Here is a 20,367-nt window from a genome sequence, read left to right as displayed (position 1 = left end):
CTTCCCATGAAGCCTCTGCCTACCAAGCAGCAGTATATACCAAAGCACACTGCCACCGCCGGGTTCCCTCCCCTTATAAATTTTTTTAGTTGCCAGAGGGCACATGTGTTTGCTAGACAGAGAGGAGAGAGGGAGAAATCACCCCCCGAATGAGGGGTGGTCAAGCCACAATCCCTTCTCCTCCATTTCTCCATCTTGGCGAGATTTGGGGCATGCACACACATACACTTGGTATGTTTTTCGAGTCTCCAGGGCTGAGATTTGAACCACAGTTGACCATTTTTCGAGTCTCCAGGGCTGAGATTTGAACCCCATTTGGCCATGTGGCTCCGTTAACCACTAGGCCATGGGGCTGATTCATCTTTTTTTTTTTTTTCCCCTCTAGTTATTTCATTTTTTTCATGAGAGAGAGAAAGAGACACTCTGACCAGGGCTCATCACACCACCCAGCATCCTTCCCCTAACCCAGCAGCCTTCCAGCCAGCCAGGATTTGGGCACACACAGTGTGCTCAGGTTGACCTGGGATCTGAACCCATGGTCTCCCATATGGCTTCCCACGTTGCAGAGCAGCACCCTACTGCCTGTGCCACCATGGCTAGACCCCTTATAAATTCTCGATGATCTATTTGGAGAGATAGGAAAGAGCTCAGAACTTTGAGCGATGGAGTGGAGCAAGAAAAGCATCAGACTCTAGTTTTGTCTCCAGCTAAGCAAGTAGCGTTGCTTCTCTGAAACACAGTTTTTCAATAGAAGTACCCCATTATAATAATAACGGCTAGTACTCCTTGTTTACCCAGCAGCCAAACTCTGCTATGCTTTTTATATACCTTAAAGGAGGAGGGACATCAGTCTATGCATTTTGTTAGTGGGGAAATTGAAGCTTAGCAGAGTCACCGTTTAGCAGCTGTCCAAACTAGGCTTTGAACCTGACTCTCCTTGATTCCAAAGTCTGTCCTATTAAATCACTCCACTTCCACCTCTCTTGTTTTAAATGTGAGTGTGTATGGATTTAGGAACCAACCCCTGTCTATTCAGTAGTTAAAAGTTCCTTGTGGTTTTTGTCTAGCCACAGGCTGAAGCAGACAGCCTTTTAGGTCATGCCCAGGAAATGAGCACCCTGTCAGGTGTGAACACAGGACCTGAGCCTGATCTGGTTGCCATGGCAGCAGGCGGCAGGATCAGAGCGAGTAATGGCCCAGGCCGTGAGGTCGGGTTCCTTGCTAGTTTACATCCGACAGTGCCTGCTGATTCGTGTCTCCGTTAGACAGCAGTGGGCTTTTCCAGGTCTTCTCAAGAGGTGAGGAAGGGGAAATGAAACTAAGAGGGCCCGAGGCCTTTTCCATTAACTCTGTAAGTCCAGCTTACAAGCTACATTAGCACATCTGGGACGTGTGCGTGCGCATGTGCACACGCACCAGTTATTACTTTCCAACGTAAGACTGAGGAAATGAATTTCTGTAGCTCTTTTTAACATATGAGAAGTTTTGTTTTTTTCCGGAGTTTTTTTTTAAGAGAGATTTTTTGCTATAGGACGCATGCACTTGCTGGAGACACACAGAGAGAGATAGAGTGAGAAATATGAGAGATCACCCCCCCTAGGGGGATTGGCTATGCCACAATCCCTTTTCCTCCATTCTCCTCTTGGGATTTTGGACGCACACACACGTGGTTTCAAGTCACTGGATCCAAGATCCCTTTTCCCCCGTTCTCCTCTTGGGATTTTGGACGCACACACACACACACACGCACACACACACACGTGGTTTCAAGTCACTGATCCAAGACTTGTATTGCAGTCGACCATGTGGGAGTCCAGCATCTTAACCACAATGCAACCTGCTGCCTCCCCGCAAAAGTATTTTATAACATGTAAGGAAGGTGGACATTTCCAGGGAATGTTAAGCTCAACAGAGAACTTTTTCTGTAAGGTTTCTGGAGTTTTTTTTCTCTCTCTCATTTCTCTTTGAGCAAGAGAGAAAGGCATCCCAGTAAGACTTTCACATCAAGATCCAGCCCCAGCCAGGTCCCAGGCGCACGCACCTCCATAATGTTCAGGACGGTCTCTGATGTGAATCCAGAACCCTCCCACGTGGGTCAACTTCACAGAGTGTTCGCGTTATCACTGCACCACCAACGGGCCCAACGGTGACCTTTACCACATTACTTCTCCAGTATCTGTTTTTGGTTTAAGTCACTGAAAGTAATGTCAATAAGAGATGTAAAAGAAGCAACAGACTCTTTAAACCCTCAGATGTTTTCACACCTTATTTTTCAACCATGTCTCTAAATCATCACGTGTTGCCTGGTCTTCTGATCCATTGAACGTTCATTTATGTGTCCATCCCAAACACGACCCTGGAGTGTCTGCTGTATAGTAGGCCAGTGTAAAGCATCGGGGATGTGAAAGCGAAAGACATGCTCTCGCTGCTTTCTTGCACCACTTCCCTCCGCAGGGCAGATGTAGTGGTGAACACGTCTTCACAGTCCAAGGGTGGGAGACAAATGCATCTTGGTCATTGGCCACATCTTATCACCTCTGGTAACGTCCTAGAGGCCAATAGCCCTCTCAGTAAGACTCCAAGTTCCGGGGCCATAGAGGGAGAGGAGTAGAAAGGGGGGTGAAAAGCCCTTGCCAGGGAGCCTCTGACATGGTATCTGCCCAACACGACTGATGGGACCTGGCCGGAAAATTAGCATCTTCCTGGAACGAAAGTAATGGAGTTGAAATGTTCCAAAGTCTTTAAGCTTAATTTGTTTTTGGCATGGTATTGTGATGTTAACCATTAGGTATAGCCAAAAACTGTTCCTAGCCTGTCAGAGCTAATTTAAAAGATTTTTTATAAATGCTTTGTACTTCTGATTATTATTTTTTTATTTTTATTTTTATTATTATTAATTTATTTTGCCACAAAAGCACACAAAACAGAGCAATACATAAAACTCTTCTCCAAATGGGAAATATCCCAAACAAATGTCTGTGAGCTGTTCCTAAAAATGATAGGACTACTCTACTCAAAATATTAGGTCATTGGAAAAGTCATGATGTATTTTCATATGTTTTTCTATACAAGTGTGTCGTGACTTTTCTAGTGACCCGGTAGTTCCGGAAATAACTAAAGAATTAACTAGAGAGGGAAATGACTTTTTTTTTTAGATTTTTGCTGTGGAGTTGTATGCTCACAAGAGAGAGACAGAGAGAAGAAAAGTGACAAGTCACCCCCTGGGGAGATGGCCATGCCGCAATCCCTTTTCGAGTCTCTTATCAGGACTTTGGGCATGGAAATACACGTGCCTGGCGTGATTTTCAAGCTGCTAGGTCCAGGACTTGAACTTCAGTCAACCATGTAGGAGTCCAGCTTCTTAACCACCATGTCACCTGCTGCTCCTGTGCATCTGATTTTTAATAGATTACATGTTTGCTTTAACTCTTTGAGGCCCTTTATAGGTAAGCTATCTTGGAATCAGGTCATCTTAAACTAGTGTCGAGGTGGTTCCTCCAAGCTTAGTGAAGGCCTGGACTTCCCTGGTGAGTCTTGACTCCTTGCCACTAAGTCTTCTAGAGAGTTTCTTATGAATAATTTTTAAAGAAATCTTAAGAAAATGGGGGTCAGCAGGTGGCCACAGTTCAAGTCCCGGACCTGGTGGCTTGCTTTCTCACTTTCTCTCTGTCTGTCTCATTCTTGCTCTGTCCCTCTCTGATCAAATTTAAAATAAATAAATTTAAAAAGTTAAATAATTCTTTTAAAAAATGGCTTTTGAGGGACCAGCAGTTAGCGTAATGGCTATGTCGCTGGACTCCCATGTAGTCAACCGCAGTTCAAGTCCCGGACCTGGCAGCTTAAACTCATGCCAGGCGTGTGTGCGTGCGTGCCCAAGATCCCAAGAGGAGAATGGAGGAGAAGGGATTGCGGCGTGACCATCCCCTCTGGGGGGTGATTTCTCGCTTTCTGTCTCTCTGTCTCTGTCTGTCTTTCTGGTGAGCACATGTGCCCTATAGCAAAAACCTCTCAAAAAAAAAAAAAGGCTTTTGCCTTACTAAATACTTTGGGGAGATTAGGAAAATTCTGGATTACGTGCCACACCCAGTCATTCTGGTTCTATCATTTCTAGCTTACATTGGCCAGAATCACAAGCTAAATTATGACAGTGTTAGCAATCAAGAAAGTGAACATAACAACAGACAAGTAAATAGAACAACTCTGTGAAAGCAAGCAAGAGCTTAAGAAAACTGTCCGTTGACTGCCATTTTGAAGATAGTACCGGTTTCCTCCAGCCATTCAAATAAAGGAATGTTGGCCAAACCTGGAGACCAGTTAGATGTTTGTTCATTTCCAACAAGAGGTGGTAGCTGGTCACTTCAGCACGCAATTATTTTCATACTTTAACCTCCTTTTTCTGTTTCCTTCTTAGCTGCCTTGTCTAAGCTCCTACGACAGCTACTGCAGCAATCAAGTGGCCGCCAAAGCTCTCCTGGACCACAAAAAACAAGATCACCGCGTCCAAGATTTCCTACAGCGATGTTTAGAATCCCCCTTTAGCCGCAAACTAGACCTCTGGAATTTCCTTGATATTCCAAGAAGCCGTCTGGTGAAATATCCCCTGCTTCTCCGGGAAATCTTGAGGCACACGCCGAACGACAACCCAGATCAGCAGCACTTGGAAGAGGCTGTGAGTTTGTTTCTTTCTGTCTTCCTCTGCTATTTCTCCCATAATGGCTGGCGGGCTGGGTCCGGGGGTTAATGGTAGAGTCCCTAGGTACATGAGACTCATGGGTTTCAGATCTGGTGCTGCCATCAACCATGGAGACCATGGTTTGGTTTTGCAAGTTGCTTCTCTTCTCTCTGCCTCAGTTGCCTAACCTGTAAAATGCATAAGACACAGACTACGGCCCCTTAGAAGTTATAGGTAATTAGAGAATCAGAAGCCTTGACCCCGCTGAGCAGACTGCCTCCTCTCCCAGAGAGGGGTGTAATAAGTAGTAACAGCAGCAACAGCCATCACAACGCTGACAGTGGGTGGGTACCTACCAAATCGACTTTATATGCTCACCTTCTAACTTGAATCTAACTTAATCCTCTGAACAACATATGATAGCTAGTCCTATTAGGACCATAGTTTTTCTTTTTTCTTTTTTTTTAATTTGCCAGAGAGTTTGTGTGCTTTCTGAAAAGAGAGATGGGAAGTACCCCTCGGAGGGCTTGGTCACGCCTCAACCCCTTGTCCTCTATTTCTCCCTCTTTCAGGATTCTGAGCACACTCATACATGTCCATCTTGTTTCTCCGGACACTGGGTTCAGGACTCGAACCATGTGGTCAGCCATGTGGGATCCAGCTGTTTTAACAGGCCACAGGATTACCTTAGGCCCGTTTTCTAGGTGAGGGTTGGAGGAGTTAAATAGCTTGCCCAAGCCCAGAGGCAGCAAGATGGGGTTGCTGTTCAATGTAGTCTCTAAAGCCTGACCACTTCTTTTAGCCGCTGCCTTTGGAACTGCAGAGTGCTGTGTGGTCGCCAGGCTTTGTGGAGGGGCCTCGTGGGTGCACAGTCGGACTGGGTGCGTCCACATACCCAGGGTAGAGAAGAATGAGGACAGACTCTCCCGACTCCTTGTGTGTTTGATGTATGTGACAGGCCTGACGCACAGACCAGGCCCCCGATCCGGCACGGATGGGAGACGTAGGCAGCGGGGAGGAGGCCTGGCTCACTTCATCATGTCTGTTTTTATTACTGAGAAGAGCGTGATAGAGTTCCTCCTCTCCATATTTCATCCCAGCGAGTGTGTGGTCTGCTGGGATAAAAACAACAGAGAGCTCTAGCTTCTCTAAATAATTACTTTTTGGGAGCCCACACAAGCCTGTTCAGAGTTTCACCATAAAGACGTATTTTTTAAAATATGCAATGTAAAAGAATATTCCTCTCAATAAAAAAATAAAACAACATACACCCAGTGAGCTAACATGCGAACGTAAAAGCGGGTAGGTAAGACTATGATTGTTCGCAGTACGGAAGGATGGGTCAGGAACGGCTGCTGTGGTGCATGACGCGTGCAGCTACTTTCAAGAGCTGAATGTGCCCCGAGTCGTTTGGGCAGCTCTGTGCCTAAAGATAATGTGCCCGTGTTTGCCATCTTTGCAAAATGCCCATTTGCACAGTGTAGACACAGACATTTTCCCCCCTTCCTTCAAAATCCTTGGAGCATTACCCTAGATGAGCAGAAATATCTAGCCCGGTACTCTTGGGCGCAGTGCGAATGTTTGGGAAACACAAAATCCATTGTGCCAATGCTGCCTGACTGAAATGGTCCCCGAATACATTTGCTGCCTATGAAAAGAGCAATTTATGAAAATTAGAGCATGTTAAGGAAATTGCTTTCACATAGAGAGAGCAGATTGCATTCAGTCCTTTGAGTATATGTAAAGAAAGGTCTTGCCTTTAATGTAGTGTGTAGATGACCACATCTTTATTAAGTGTTTCTTTTCTCTGTTTTGTTTAGTTTGCTATGGGGCATGTGCACTTACCAGAGAAAGAGAGACAGAGAAAGGGAAAGTTAGACCTCACCCCGCACCCCAGGCCACATCATAATCCCTTCTCTTCCATTTTCCTCTAGGGATTTCGGGTACTCACCCACAACCCAGGCTGTTTTCCAAGCCTCTGGGTCCAGGACTCAAACTGCTTATTTGGTCATGTTGGATCTTGTTACCTAAACCTTCGTGCCACCCACAGGCTCCCATAAAGTTTGGTTTTAGTTTAGTTGTTGTTGTTATTATTTTAATTTGCTATAGGGTACATGCACTCAGCAGAGAGAGACAAGTGAGTAAGCAAGCCGCCAGGTCCAGTATTCAAACTGTAGTCAGCCAGCGTAGGCGTCCAGTGCCCCAACCGCCATGCTACCTGTTGGCCCCTGTAAAGTGTTTCTTAATAGTGTTTTGAGGGTTGATAGAAATTTCTCCCCGAAAAATGACTTCTTAAAATTGGACTTTGAATGCTCAGGTATTCAGAGAACTCATTGTTGACTGTTTTAAATTCTAGGGATTGTTTCAGCCAGAAAATGGTCCTGAAAACCACCCCTTCTTCCTACCTACCACTGCTCCCTAACTCCTGTAAAATAATAATAATAAATTTAAAAATTGGGACCAGCAGATGCTGTGATGGTTACGTCACTAGATTCTCACATGGCTAACTGTGGTTCAAGTCCTTGGCCCAGAAGATTGAAACTCACTCTAGGTGCGTGCATGTGTGTGTACCCAAGATCCTGAGAGGAGAATGGAAGAGAAGGAATTGTGGCATGGCCATCCCTCTTGTGGGGGATCTGTCAGTAGAAAGATCTCGAGGATAGAAATTATGATTTTTAAAAGACAGTTACTGTTCACCAATAGAACCCAAACAAAACATCATCTTGCTCCAGAATTTGAAGCTAAGACATTTCAGAAGTTAAGTTTGGATAAGGGGCTTTGTAATTAATTTGCAACTCCTAGCTTCCTAGCTCTTCTATCTTCTACTTTATATATTCTATCTTCTATTTTATATATACTATATATATATATGTGTGTATATGCCTAACATTTAAACGGGATGGGAAGCGAAGTGGGGGGGGCGTGCTTTCTCTCTCCCCTCCCTTCTCTCTCTCTCTCTTTCCATCTCTCTGGTGAGCACATGTGCCCTCTGACCAAAAAAAAAGAAAAAAGAAGACCCTCATGAAGTTCAGGTGTATAGATGCAGAACATACTTAGTGAATGAAAGCAGACCCAGAGTTACTATTATAAATGATACATAGAGTGTGGAAAGATAAGACTTATTATTTCTGTTGTTTTTGTCTCTATAGTTTTTCGAACAGCAGAGAAAGCAGCAGTTTTTGAAAGCAGCCATAGCTGCGTAAGGAAGCACTGTGCGTGCGAGTGCATTAATCTTCATGTGTTATGCCCGCGGCTCAGTTCCGTAGTTGAATTAGGAAATGAGCACATCTTTATGCTTTTATCTTCCTTCTGTTTCCTGGATCGGCAGGAAACGCAGAAAATTGGTTCCAGTATTGATGAAGGCTAGCTGACCCCGGTGTATCTAAGAATAATTAACTGATAAGATAAAGCCACCGCAATTCTTGCTGAAGTCTTTAAAAACAACAATTCCACCACATATTAAAAATGTAGGCGCCAGCAGATGGTGCAGCTGTTGCATTGCTGAGTTCTCACATGACCAACTGTGATTCAAGTCCCGAACCTGGTAGCTTGAAACTCACACCAGTCACGTGCATGTGTGTGCCCAAGATCCTGGGAGGAGAATGGAGAAGGAATTGCACCATGGCCATACACCTGGGGGGAGGGGGTGATTTCTCACTTTCCTTCTCACTGTCTCTCTTTCTCTCTGGAGAGCACATGTACTCTAAGGCAAAAAAAATTCTTAAAAAATATGTAAGGGGGTCGGGCAGGTGGCACGGTGGTGAAGAGTGCTGAACTCCCACATGGCCAAGCGCTGTCCACGGTGGTGAAGAGTGCTGAACTCCCACATGCCCAAGCGCTGTCCAGATCCTGGACCTGGCAGCTTGCTTTCTCACTTTCTCTCCCCTACCCCCACCCCCATCCCGGTCAAATTAAAAATAAGTAAATAAATAAAGTTAAATAAAAAAATAATTCTTTAAAAAATGTAAGGAAGTAAAAAGTTATGGTAGACATGAGATACTTGCTCAGATACTTCTCACGCTTTAAGCTTCTGGAAGGCAGAGACCCTCTCCCGTTTCTTTGAGTGCTACGACCTAGTCTAACACTGAACAGGTGGTCAATAAACACAAGTTAACTTACTTTAAAGGATGAGTCAGTCTTCATATATTTTGTGAAGTGTCTTTTCTGTTTTGAAAATAACAGCAAAATGGGCCAGCTGGCCGCACGGTAGTTAAAGTAGCTGGATCCGGCACGGCCGGCTATACATTTGAGTCTTGGACCCAGCATCTTGTAAAACACAGCAGGTGCTCGCTCATGCATGCCTAAAATCCCTAGAGGGGAATGGGGGAGAGAGAATATGGCATGACCACCAGCCCTGGGGTCGGGGGTGCATGCCTAAAATCCCTAGAGGAGAATGGGGGAGAGAGAATATGGCATGACCACCATAACAGAGAAAGAGAGGGAGGAAGGAACAAAGAGAAAAATAAGAAGTAACAATGAGTAGTCATCTCCGAAAATTAAGGGAGGAATAAGGAAACAAAGCAAGGGCTGGCCCTGTAGACTAGTAGGTAAGGGAGCTGGATCCCACATGGATAACCATGGTTTGAATCCTGTCCTCAGTGGCTTGAAGAAAGAGTCCAGGTGTGTGTGCTTGTATGACCAGAATCCAGGAAGGAGGAAAAGATGGAGGAGAAGGGATTGCGACGTGACCTTTCCACAGGGGGGAGGGGGATGCTTACCTCTACCTCGCGGCAAGTGCACACCCACTCTGGCAAAGTTCAAAAACAAAAGCAGTTACTTCCACCTGAAAGAGCTGTCAGTCTTTTCAGTATTAGGGACCAGAGGACCCCGCTAAGGAAGTCGTTGTTTTGCCTTTGATCATTGTCATTGTGCTTTTTGGCTCAACTCATTTCTCACTTTTTTGCTTTCTCGTATTTTCTGACATTTAGAAAATGTTATCCGTGTAATGCAAGAACAACACATTCGAATAAATACCCACTGATTGCATCTTAGTGCCTATTCTTGTTTTGCCTTTTTTTTTATTAATGACATTACATTCCCTATCACTTGGAAATCTTCCTGTCCCTGAGTTATTCACTTCCACGTGCTAGTCATGAGCGTGAATGTACATACACAGACTGTTCCGACACTACTCCTAGTGTCTTTTCATTCCTTCCTTCTCATCTCTGTCCTTTATAAAACATTTGTGCTTTGTCACTAAAATGATATCCGAGTCATCTGTTCACACCCCATGTACAAATACTCTCCGTACATCAGGTCAAGTCCATGAAGAAGGACCTGGAAACTAACTTTTACATCCCAGAGATTATTCCTTGTTTAGACTTCTGCATTCTGCTTTGTGTTAACTTTATGTACTTATTTATTTTGACCAGAGACGGACAGAGTAAAAGAGACAGAGAGGTAGTGAGAAAGCAAGCCGCCAGGTCCAGGACTTAAACCGCGGTCGGCCATGTGGGAGTCCAGTGCCCTTAACCACCATGCCACCTGCCAAGCCCTATGCCTGCATTTTTAATGCTGTGAGCCTGATTAAGAAGTGTGCAGGATGGAGCTCAGTAGTTGAGAATTACACATCAGCGACTATGTGTGTGTCTTCCACTTGGATAGAAGTATACATCAATATCGGTTTTATATATAATGCAACTATCTGTGTATGAATACATATATACATGTCTGTATGATACGTATGTATGGGTATAGGAGGCTAGATAGAGTATATTAAAAGCATTTATTGGGCTAGCTATTGGCATCGTGTTAAGGCAGCTGGATCCCACCTGGCCAACTGTGCAGTTCACATCCCAGACCCAGCAGCTAGAAAAACAAGCCAATCACATGTGCATAGGTGTCCAACATGCTGAAATGAGAGAGAGATGAAAGAAGGGATTGCAGCTTGACTGTCCCCCATGGGAGGTGCTCTCTCACTTTCTCTCTCTACCTCTGTGTTTCTCCAGTGAGCACACATGCCCTTTGGTAAATTAAAGAGAGAGAGAGAGAGAGATCATTTCCCCCTTTTCCCAAAGCAGCAACTTAGATAACAGGATCTCAAAATGAGACCCGAGTGTGTCTTGATGACCTTCTTGACTTGTTGGTGTGGATGATGTGCTTACTTTCCCTAGTACTTATTTTCCTCTTTGTTTCTGCAGATAAACATCATTCAGGGAATTGTGGCCGAAATTAACACCAAGACTGGGGAATCTGAATGCCGCTATTATAAAGAGCGGCTTCTTTACTTGGAAGAAGGCCAGAAAGACTCCTTGATCGACAGCTCCCGAGTCTTGTGTTGCCATGGTGAGCTGAAGAACAACAGGGGAGTGGTAAGTACTTCCTCTCCTGAGCGAGAGAGCTCACCCTGGCTTTCTCTCACCTTCATCTGTTTGATGCTAAACCCCTTCTTTCTGTTCTTTCCCATGTAGGGTCATGTTTGTTCAAACAATAGTTACTTCTTCAGTGTCTGTTAGATCTCTGGATTGTACACACACACGCACATGCACATACATACATCCCTTACATAAAAAAGAATTTCAATCTTTTCATGTCGTGGACCAGTACAATTTCAGAAAGAGTTTTTGTCCACCAGCTTTTTATTTTGTCTGATCATGACCTTCCCAAAACAAAATCTGCAAGTTAACATCTCCCACTTTGATTGTTTTTTTCATAGGACGTTAACAGATTTCGATCTCAGAAAAGCAAATCGCCCTTAAATTGAACACATTAACTTTATGAGAAACTCTTTTCATTCTTCTCTCCTGTAGATTGACACCTATCCACAGACTAGTGTTTTAACACCAGTTTTTTTTTGTTTGGATTTTTGGGGGCTTTAAGAAGTGTATGCCTTCGGGTGCATGCATTCACTGGGAAGAGAGAGAGACACAGACAGTAGGAGAGAAAGTGAGAAATCATCCTTTTAGGAGGAATGGCCACACTGCCGTCCCTTCTCCTCCATTCTCCTCTTGGGATCTCAGGCATACATGCACATGCACTGGGTGTGACTTACTTTCTTTCTTTTTTTTTTTTTTTTTTTTTTTTTGAGAGAGAGATTTTTGTTGTAGGATGCATGTGTTCACCAGAGAGACAGAGACAGAAAGTAAGAAATCACCCCCTGGGGGATGGCCATGCTGCAATCCCTTCTCCTCCATTCTCCTCTTGGGATTTTGGACACACACCCACATGCACCTAGTGTGAGTTTTAAGCCGCTGGGTCCAGGACTCAAACCACAATTGTCCATGTGGGAGTCCAGCAACATAATCACTACACCGTCTGCTACACCATTGTTGTTTTTTTTAAGTAGTATCTTATCTTCCATTGACTGCATATCTAGCTCTGACCTGTAGATGCTCTATATCCTGGCATTTATTCCTGACTAGGTATTGAAATTTCTCCTCGGGACCAGCAGTTAGCGTAATGGCTATGTTGCTGGACTCCCACGTAGTCGACCACTGTTTACATCCCAGCCCCGGTGGCTTAAACTCACGCCAGGTGCGTGTGCGTGCGTGCCCAAGATCCCAAGAGGAGAATGGAGGAGAAGGAATTGTGGTGTGACCATCCCCCCTGGGGAGTGATTTCTCACTTTCTATCTCTCTGTCTCTCTGTCTGTCTGGCAAGTGCATGCGCCCTATGGAAAAAACCTCTCCAAAAAAAAAAAAGTTTCTCCTCTTACTACAGTAGGTGGTAATTCTCTGTCAATATCTTCCATTATAGCATGTTCTTTTAGGGTGGGCACTGTGCTTTGTTAAACCCCAGAACCTATTATGAGAACCTGATGCATACTAGTTGTTTAAAGGAAGGCTATATTTAAATGATAAGAAAGGGCCATCCCTCTGGCTTAGTGATTAAGGGAGCAGATCCAGCATGACTGACCACAGTTCAAATCCTGGCGCAACTTGAAAAACACCAGGTATGTTTGCATGCATGCCCCCAAACTCGAGGGAATGGAGAAATGGAGAAGGGATGGTGGCATGACCATTCCCCATGCGGGGGTGCTTTCTTTTTCTCTCTGTGTCTCTCTGGTGATCAGACATGCCTTCTGGCAATAAAAAGAAAAAAAAAAGGCATATGAGAGTTCAAAATTTATTCAACTCCCAAGGCTCTATGTATGTATAGGCAGCAGAAATGAATATATGTGCATCTGTGGGTATTTATATACAAATTCATCTTTCGTCTCCACAGATTCTGCATCCTTCTTAAGATGGAAAATATTAAATGAATAAGAAATAATGCAAATTTTTAAAATGCCGTATAGCAATATTTACATAGTGTTTACATTGTATTAGGTCATCTAGAGGTGAGTTAAAGTACACGAGCGGTCTATAGTATAGACTATATGCAGATTCTGTGCCGTTTTATGTAAAGGACTGAGCATCAAGGATTTTGGTCATTTCAGGAGTCCTGGAATGATTCCCCTGTGGATATCAAAGGATCACTTTCTCTGTATATTTTTTAGATTTCTGTGTTGAGGTAGCCATAGAAGAGAGGGTCTCCCTTTTGTTTGTATTACGTCTTCAGTATCTAGCCAACCCTTGGGATGACACCCGAAGTAGATAGTGTTCATAAAGCTTTGATCATTGAAAGGACACCCTTTCAGCCTGAACTGAGCAGGCTTGGAAATGTTCCTTGAAATCAGTGTTAACAAGTCATGGTCCTCATCAGCACTGCTGTGGATCCCAGGGGTGCTGCGAGGCAATGGGGTGGTGAGATTTGTCATGGCCGCTGCCTGAAGATGTGTGTGTTGACTAGGGACCTGCCTTTTTGCTAGAGAGAGAATATTAAGAAAGCGCCCCCTAGTGGAGTGTAGTCGCACTGCAATCCCTTCTCCTTTCACCATCTTTCTGGATTTGGGTCAGGCCCGCAAATGTGCCCAATTTGTTTTTTAAGCTGCCCAGGGACAGGATTCAATCTATGCAGTCAAGCATATCCCTTAACTACTAGGCCATGGGGTCAGCTCTTTCTACAATCTTTTTAAATATATGTTTTATTTCTACCAACCAAGATTTGGTTGAGTTTTTTTGTTTCTGTAGTTTTTGTTGTGTGCTTATGTATGGTGGGATTGGGGTGGAAGATCTATAGGTTTCTTTACTCCTAGATATAGAGTTATCTGCTGAGGTTGAATGTACTCCTGCCCCAATCAAGATTCTAAATTGAGGAACATAGACCAGCAAATGGCGTAATGGTTATGTTGCTGGACTCCCACATAGTCAGCTGCAGTTCAAGCCCCAGACCCAGCGGCTTAAGACTCAAGGTTTGGCATGCGTGTGTGTGTGTGTGTGTGTGTGTGTGTGTCCAAAATCCCAAGAGGGGAGTGGAGGACAAGGGATTGTTGCGTGGCCATTCCTCTTGGGGGGGGGGTTATTTCTCGCCTTCTCTCTCCTCCTCTCTCTCTCTCTCTCTCTTTCTCTCTCTGGTGAGCACATGTTTCCTATAGAAAAAATCTCTCTTAAAAAAAATAAAGACTCTAAACTGGGTTTTTCTCTGGTCTTCCTTTGAGACTCATGGGTTGGCATTCCCAAATATTTGCCCCAGAAAACCAGAACTGGGTCAACCTGTGGCATGGTGGTTGGGTGGCTGGATGTTACATGACCAACTGCATAGTTCAAGTCCCGGACTCAGCAGCTTGGGAAACATGCCAGGCGCATGTGTGTGCACACCCAAAATCCCGAAAGGAGGGAGAAAGGATTGTGGCTTAACCCATATTTTCTCGCCTTCTCTCTCTCGCCAATGTGCCTTCTGGCAAATTAAAAATAAAAAAGAAAGGGAAAACATATCTTAGCTGTAAAGTTGTAGATATTCTCACTCTAATTCCTAAGCATTTCCAAAGTGCCAGAGAAGAGTCTGGCCCTGAGAACTCAGTGGAGCTGATTTACTCTCCACCCAGCAAACCTGCTTTCACGAGCCCTTCACCTTCGAGATTTCCTTTTCGCCCACAACACATACACATTCGTCATCTGCCTTTTAAGCCTGACCTCTCCAGAGAACCGAGGTTCTGATTAACGTAGCCGAGAAGAACACTTTGTCTTTCTCTGTGGTGGTGGCAGCATCTCTGTCTCCATCAGGAATGAGCAGTGTTTGAGCCGGAGTTTGCGGACGAAGCTGTAATCAGTTCCGCGGTTGAAGGAACAAGTGTTTTTATGCGGTTGAGAAGCAAAGATTAGTACTAGGCTTTACTGTGCCCGTCTCCGTCGTTTTATAGACTATCATTAATTTCGATCTCCTAGTATCGTACTGGGTAATATAAACCAAAGCCAGGAGAGTGCCAACTTCCTTTCCTTATTACCCTCCATTTTCCCCGTTTCTCATGTCTTCCTGATGGAGCCAGGGGCTGTGTGTCAGCACGGGTTGTGAATAACGGTGTGAGGAGAGCCCCTGGAGTTGGCAGCCCTGGCTGCAGGTGCCTATAGGCTGAAAGTCTTTCTCCCGTGGGTCCCTAGGAGGCGCTGCAGTAGGAAAGGCAAAGGCTGTGTCTGGAAATGCCTCAGACCCCCCCTGTTGTCCTGGAGCCAGACTTGGGCCTAGAAGTCCGTAGTCCAGTGTGAACCTGGTACTGGGACCTCTAGTCACAGGAGGGCCTCAGATCATCCGGTCATTCCAGTGTTGCTTAGGGAAATCCTATGGATTCTTTTCTTCTAGAAACTGCATGTATTCCTGTTCCAAGAAGTGCTCGTGATCACGCGAGCTGTCACCCACAACGAGCAGCTCTGCTACCAGTTGTACCGGCAGCCCATCCCCGTCAAGGACCTCCTGCTGGAAGACCTGCAGGATGGAGAAGTGAGGCTGGGCGGCTCCCTGCGGGGCGCATTCAGCAACAACGAGAGAAGTACGGGCAGCCGCTGGTTAACCTGGGGGACGGTTTTGGTCATGAGAGTTCAGAGCTGGAGCAGAGAGAGGAGCCACAGCCTTGGAGTCAGACTGCGTCCCACTGCGGTCTCTTCACTTACTGCTTGTGGTTCCTGTGTCCTCCGGTTTCCTAGGAATAACACTGAGGCACAGAGGAGTTCAGGCCCTTGCCCAAGGTCAAAGGGCGGAGCCTAAATGGAAGGGACCTGGCTTGTCTTCTAGTCGAAAGTGGCTACAGTGAAACCTTGGGCCGCCTCTGCCTCAGTTGTGTAGCTTGTCGTCATGGGCATCGTGGTTCCATAGTGGTTCCCAGAGGGCTGTGGCGGGTGCAGGGAGACTGACTGCAGATGCTTCTATGAACAGCATTGCCATGTGGCACATGCAGCCCACTAAATGTCAGTTCATTCTATTAGATTTTAACATTTTTTCCCTATTGTGTGTTACCATTTTTTAAATGCATGTGAGCTTCTGCTGAGGTAATTAAAATGTCATCTCGTTTGTAAATGCAGCCAGTTAAAATAGCTCTGTGTTTTCTCCATTATTGGATGGCACAGATACGCTTGACTGATCAGCCATGGGCATGTTTGGTGTTACAAAGAGCTTCTTGCCCTGGAAGGAACGCTAGTTGAGGGCCCTTGTTGAAATGCCAGATTATCAGACCCATCTTAAACCAGTTGAATCCGATCTCTAAGGGTAGGGCCTGAAGATTCAGTGTTTTTAACAAGCTCCCCCAAGGGATTTTGTGAAGTAGCTAGGTTTGGTAACTAAGTATTCTAGGGTCTCCTGAGGGCAACTGAGAGCCAGACCTCTCAGTGTCAACCCGAGTTGGGTGCTGGTGGGTGTAGGCAGAGATGAGCTGTTCTGGTCAGTGGGAAGCACTTCGTAATCAGCCGTTCTGCCTTGGGTACTGGCGGGCTAGTGTCTACCTGTGGTTTGGTTTTTTTTTTTTGTTTGATTGTTTGTTTTTTCCCTGGGGAAATACCTGGCCATTGACTTTTTTTTCTCCTCATGTATTTTTCATTTCTAGTTAAAAACTTCTTCAGAGTCAGTTTCAAAAATGGATCCCAAAGTCAGACCCATTCACTACAAGCCAATGACACCTTCAACAAACAGCAGTGGCTCAACTGTATTCGTCAAGCCAAAGAAACAGTTCTGTGTGCTGCCGGGCAGGCTGGGCTGCTTGACACCGAGGGACCCTTCCTAAATCCCACCACGGGGAGCAGGGAGCCACAGGGAGAGATGAAACTTGAGCAGATGGACCAGTCAGACAGCGAGTCAGACTGCAGTATGGACACAAGCGAGGTCAGCCTCGACTGCGAGCGCATGGAACAGACAGACTCCTCCTGCGGGAGCGGCAGGCACGTGGAGAGCAACGTCTGACCGGCGTGTGCGCTTCCCGGAAGGAGCCCTGTGTCTTACCTGGACAGTATTTGCATTCCACGTACGGAACGGTTTGGAGAAGCACTTTTTAATACTTTTGTGACTGTGTCGGCTCAGTCTCTTGTATCTCTACCTGTGTCCCTAGTACTGTAACTGCCAATCAACCTGTTAATGTAAGCTGGAATCTGTGGCCACTGTTATCCTGTATTGTATTTCACACATGTCTGGATGGATGGAGAGGTACTTGAACAAATTACATTCAATTGTCCTGCTGGATTAAAAAAAAAAAAAAAAAAACAGAAAAAGAATCTCTAAACTACTGTTTTATGTAGATTGCTTGAAGAGTCCTTCCTCCCAAGCTCCTTGAGTGCTCTTCTAGCTCTTTGGCGTAGTAGCAGAAGGCACGGAATTTAGAGGGCCTTGCCAACAGGGTTACGAGGAAGTCGCCCATGTGTTGGGATGGCCCTGGAGGGAGAGCTGGAACGCTCGGTGCTTGAAGGGAAACTGGTAGGATGTTACTCAACCAGAGAAAGTGGGAAAACATCGCTGGGGATTCTGAAGGCTTCATTTTCGATGGAGGACACGTGGTCTGGACTTTGCAGTTTCAAATCCAGTGCAAGTTAGATGCAATAACCTGTTAGGAGAGAGAGGCTGGCCTTCAAAAAGGGCCGGAACGAAAGCAACTGCAAACTCTAAACCTTTCGCTGAAAGGCGCATGGCACCAGGAAGGGTCTGTCTTAGTTGGTGGCTTACCTTCGAGAGCCATTTCTAGCCTAAAACATGAGACGAGCACCCAGGAGCCCGGGAAAGCCCTCCAGGATACTGAGATGCCCTGTCTTCGTTTGTCTCGTCTGCCTAGGCCCACCCCCGTCTTAGCGTAAAGGCCATGGTGAGGCAGAGACCCGGACTGTGTCAGCGCCTCTGTTTACATGAACACACGCGAGGAAGACTTTGTGACTAAGAAGCACTTCCTCAGGGCCTGCTCTGAGAACCATTAAAAGAGAAAAGTACCTAGTGCCTCTGAGAAAGGCCAGAGCCTTGAGTTTTCCTGCTCTGCTTTTGTTTCATCCTTCAGCCATCTCTGGTTCTGTGTTGTAATCATAATTACATTCTCCAGAGATTTCATTAACTCTGATTAATTAGGATCAGCTAGCCAAACTAGTAACCTCTTTTTCCAGCCTTGATTTACATACAGTTCAGGGTGGGGTATAGACCTTAAAAAAAAGTTAAGTAAATACCGAAAAAGCTCCCTGAAAGTGTAAATATTAAGAGGAGCTGTGTAAAATTATACCCACACCAGCACTAGTAGTAATCCTAAATTATTGCCAAAAACATTTTTTAAGTCTTCGGAGTCTTTCAAGTTTACAGAAAAGAAAGCAGTAAATACAAATGTCATTTTATTATGTCCATAGTCATGTGCATTCAGAGAAGCTGTGTGACAAGATCTATCCATATAAAGACAAAGTATATTACTTTATTATTTTTCAAGAGCAAAAAATATTGTGGTCAACCTTTCCCTGTAAAACATATTTCTGTATTTATAGATTTGAAACATGGTGAATTTTTTTCTATTACAAGTTTATTTAAAATGGCTTCGTTTCTCAAGTTGTTACTGATTTTGCAAGTCAGTGAACCTCCTGCAGAAGAAAGCCAAGAAAAGCCATCTGATGGTGAAGAAAATTGAATCATTCTTTGCAGGAGCCATCGGACACTTTGGCCAATGTGTTGATGAAAGAGTTTGTCAAGTATTGGCCAGTGGGAAGAAAGTCAATGAATGTTTTGATAAAATGAATGTTTTTGTATAATGGCCTTAAACTTTTCTGGAAGCATTTCAAATAAATTACATTAAAATATCGTCTTTCTTGTGAACACTGTTTGCCCTACAAACATCAAATTTCAGCTGTCTTCCTGGGGCAGGTTCTTTCCAAAATTAAGTGTGGTACCCAAGTACAAACTTTAAAATAGGGTACAGGTTGAAATAAATGTTTTGGGACTGGCAGGTGGTGTGGTGGTTGAGGCGGCTGGACTCCCACATGGCTGACTGCAGTTTGAGTCCCAGACCTGGCGACTTTCTTTCTCACTTTCCTTCTGTCTCTCTCTGGTCAACTTCAAAAAAAATAAAAAATAAAATAATGACAATAAATAAACTTAAATAAAAAATAGCTCTATAAAAAAGAAATAAGTGCTTTGATTTGGTCTAACAAAACTTTCTGCAGAATTCCCATTTCTAAGATCTATTGTTTCAACCATTTTCTATTTACTCACTTACTTTTAATAACGACCTTGAATCCATACTATGTATAAAGTCAGGCGATAAGTCCTTATTTTTATAGAAAAGAAGTGTTGAATCTCACTGGTATTTAGGTCACTGTTGAAAACCTTGAGGCTGTGAGTTCAACAGGTGGCATGGTGGTTAAGGTGCTGGACTCCCACATGGCTGACCGTGGTTCAAGTTCCAGGTCTGGCAGCTTGAAAATCACGCCAGGCATGTGTGCATGCACACCCACCCAAGATCCCAGGAGGAGAATGGAGTAGAAGAGATTTGCTGCGTGGCCATCCCCACTGGGGGAGTGATTTCTCACTTTCCCTTTCTCCATGTCTCCCTCTGGCTAGTGCATGTGCCCTATGTCAAAAATCTTAACGGGAGGACCAGCAGTTAGCTATGTTGCTGGACTCCCACGTAGTCGACCGTGGTTCGCGTCCCAGACCCAGTGGCTTAAAACTCACGCTGGGCACGTGTGCATGCGTGCCCAAGATCCCGAGAGGAGAATGGAGGAGCAGGAGATAGAGGCATGGCCATCCCCCCTGGGGGGTGATTTCTCGCTTTCTGTCTCTCTGGCGAGCACACGCGCCCTATAGCAAAAACCTCTAAAAAAAAAATAAAATCTTAACAGGACCAGCAGGCGGCATAGTGGTTGTGGTGCTGGGCTTCCACGTGTCTGTCCAGACCCAGCTGCTTGAAACTCACACCGGGTGCATGTGTGTGCATGCCCAAAATCTCAAGAGGAGAAAGGAGGAGAGGGGATTATGTCATGGCCATTGCCCAGGGGATTTCTCAGTTTCTATCTCCCTGTCTCTCTCTGTGTCTCTGATCAGTACACATGCCCTATAGCAAAAATCTCTCAAAAAAAAAAAAAGAAAAAAGAAAAACTCAATGCTAAATAAAAAAAGGCAAAATTTCACTTTGAAATCCTTTTTTTACATTAAAATGACTTTATTTTCTGCAAAATGTAGTTCTCAGATTAAGACTAAACAGTTCTCATCTGTTGGTAGCGCATTTTCAGTAACTCATTAGCCCAATAAGGTTGTAGTCAGTTTTGTCTTTATAATTAACTTTCACGGTTTTATTTAACATACTATCAACTCCCAGATGAGGCGAGATATTAACATATTTATATGTTAAGTCCCAATTTTTTTCCAAATGAAAACTCGCTGTTCTCCTCCCTCTTCCGTCCTTCTGTCTGTCTTATCCTTACTCAGTGTCACTCTGG

At 44.7% G+C, this 20,367-nt stretch overlaps 1 protein-coding gene across 3 annotated transcripts in view; it reads left to right on the top strand.

Annotated features, from left to right (window-relative positions):
• ARHGEF3 (Rho guanine nucleotide exchange factor 3) overlaps window positions 1–18,734 on the top strand; it is a 207,100-nt gene extending 188,366 nt beyond the window's left edge. For all 3 annotated transcript variants that reach the window (XM_027767068.1, XM_006165351.3, XM_006165350.3), the window contains 4 exons: window positions 4,412–4,669; window positions 10,813–10,983; window positions 15,290–15,476; window positions 16,524–18,734. In XM_027767068.1, the coding sequence (XP_027622869.1) occupies window positions 4,412–4,669; window positions 10,813–10,983; window positions 15,290–15,476; window positions 16,524–16,876 (969 nt within the window). In that variant the 3' untranslated portion in view covers window positions 16,877–18,734. The remainder of the gene's footprint in view (window positions 1–4,411; window positions 4,670–10,812; window positions 10,984–15,289; window positions 15,477–16,523) is intronic.
• Window positions 18,735–20,367: the final 1,633 nt, after the last annotated feature.

The sequence above is a fragment of the Tupaia chinensis genome, unplaced genomic scaffold, assembly GCF_000334495.1.
Source record: "Tupaia chinensis unplaced genomic scaffold, TupChi_1.0 Scaffold143906_1, whole genome shotgun sequence".
Taxonomy (NCBI): Eukaryota; Metazoa; Chordata; class Mammalia; order Scandentia; family Tupaiidae; genus Tupaia; species Tupaia belangeri.
This window is presented reverse-complemented; position numbering and strand designations above follow the sequence as displayed.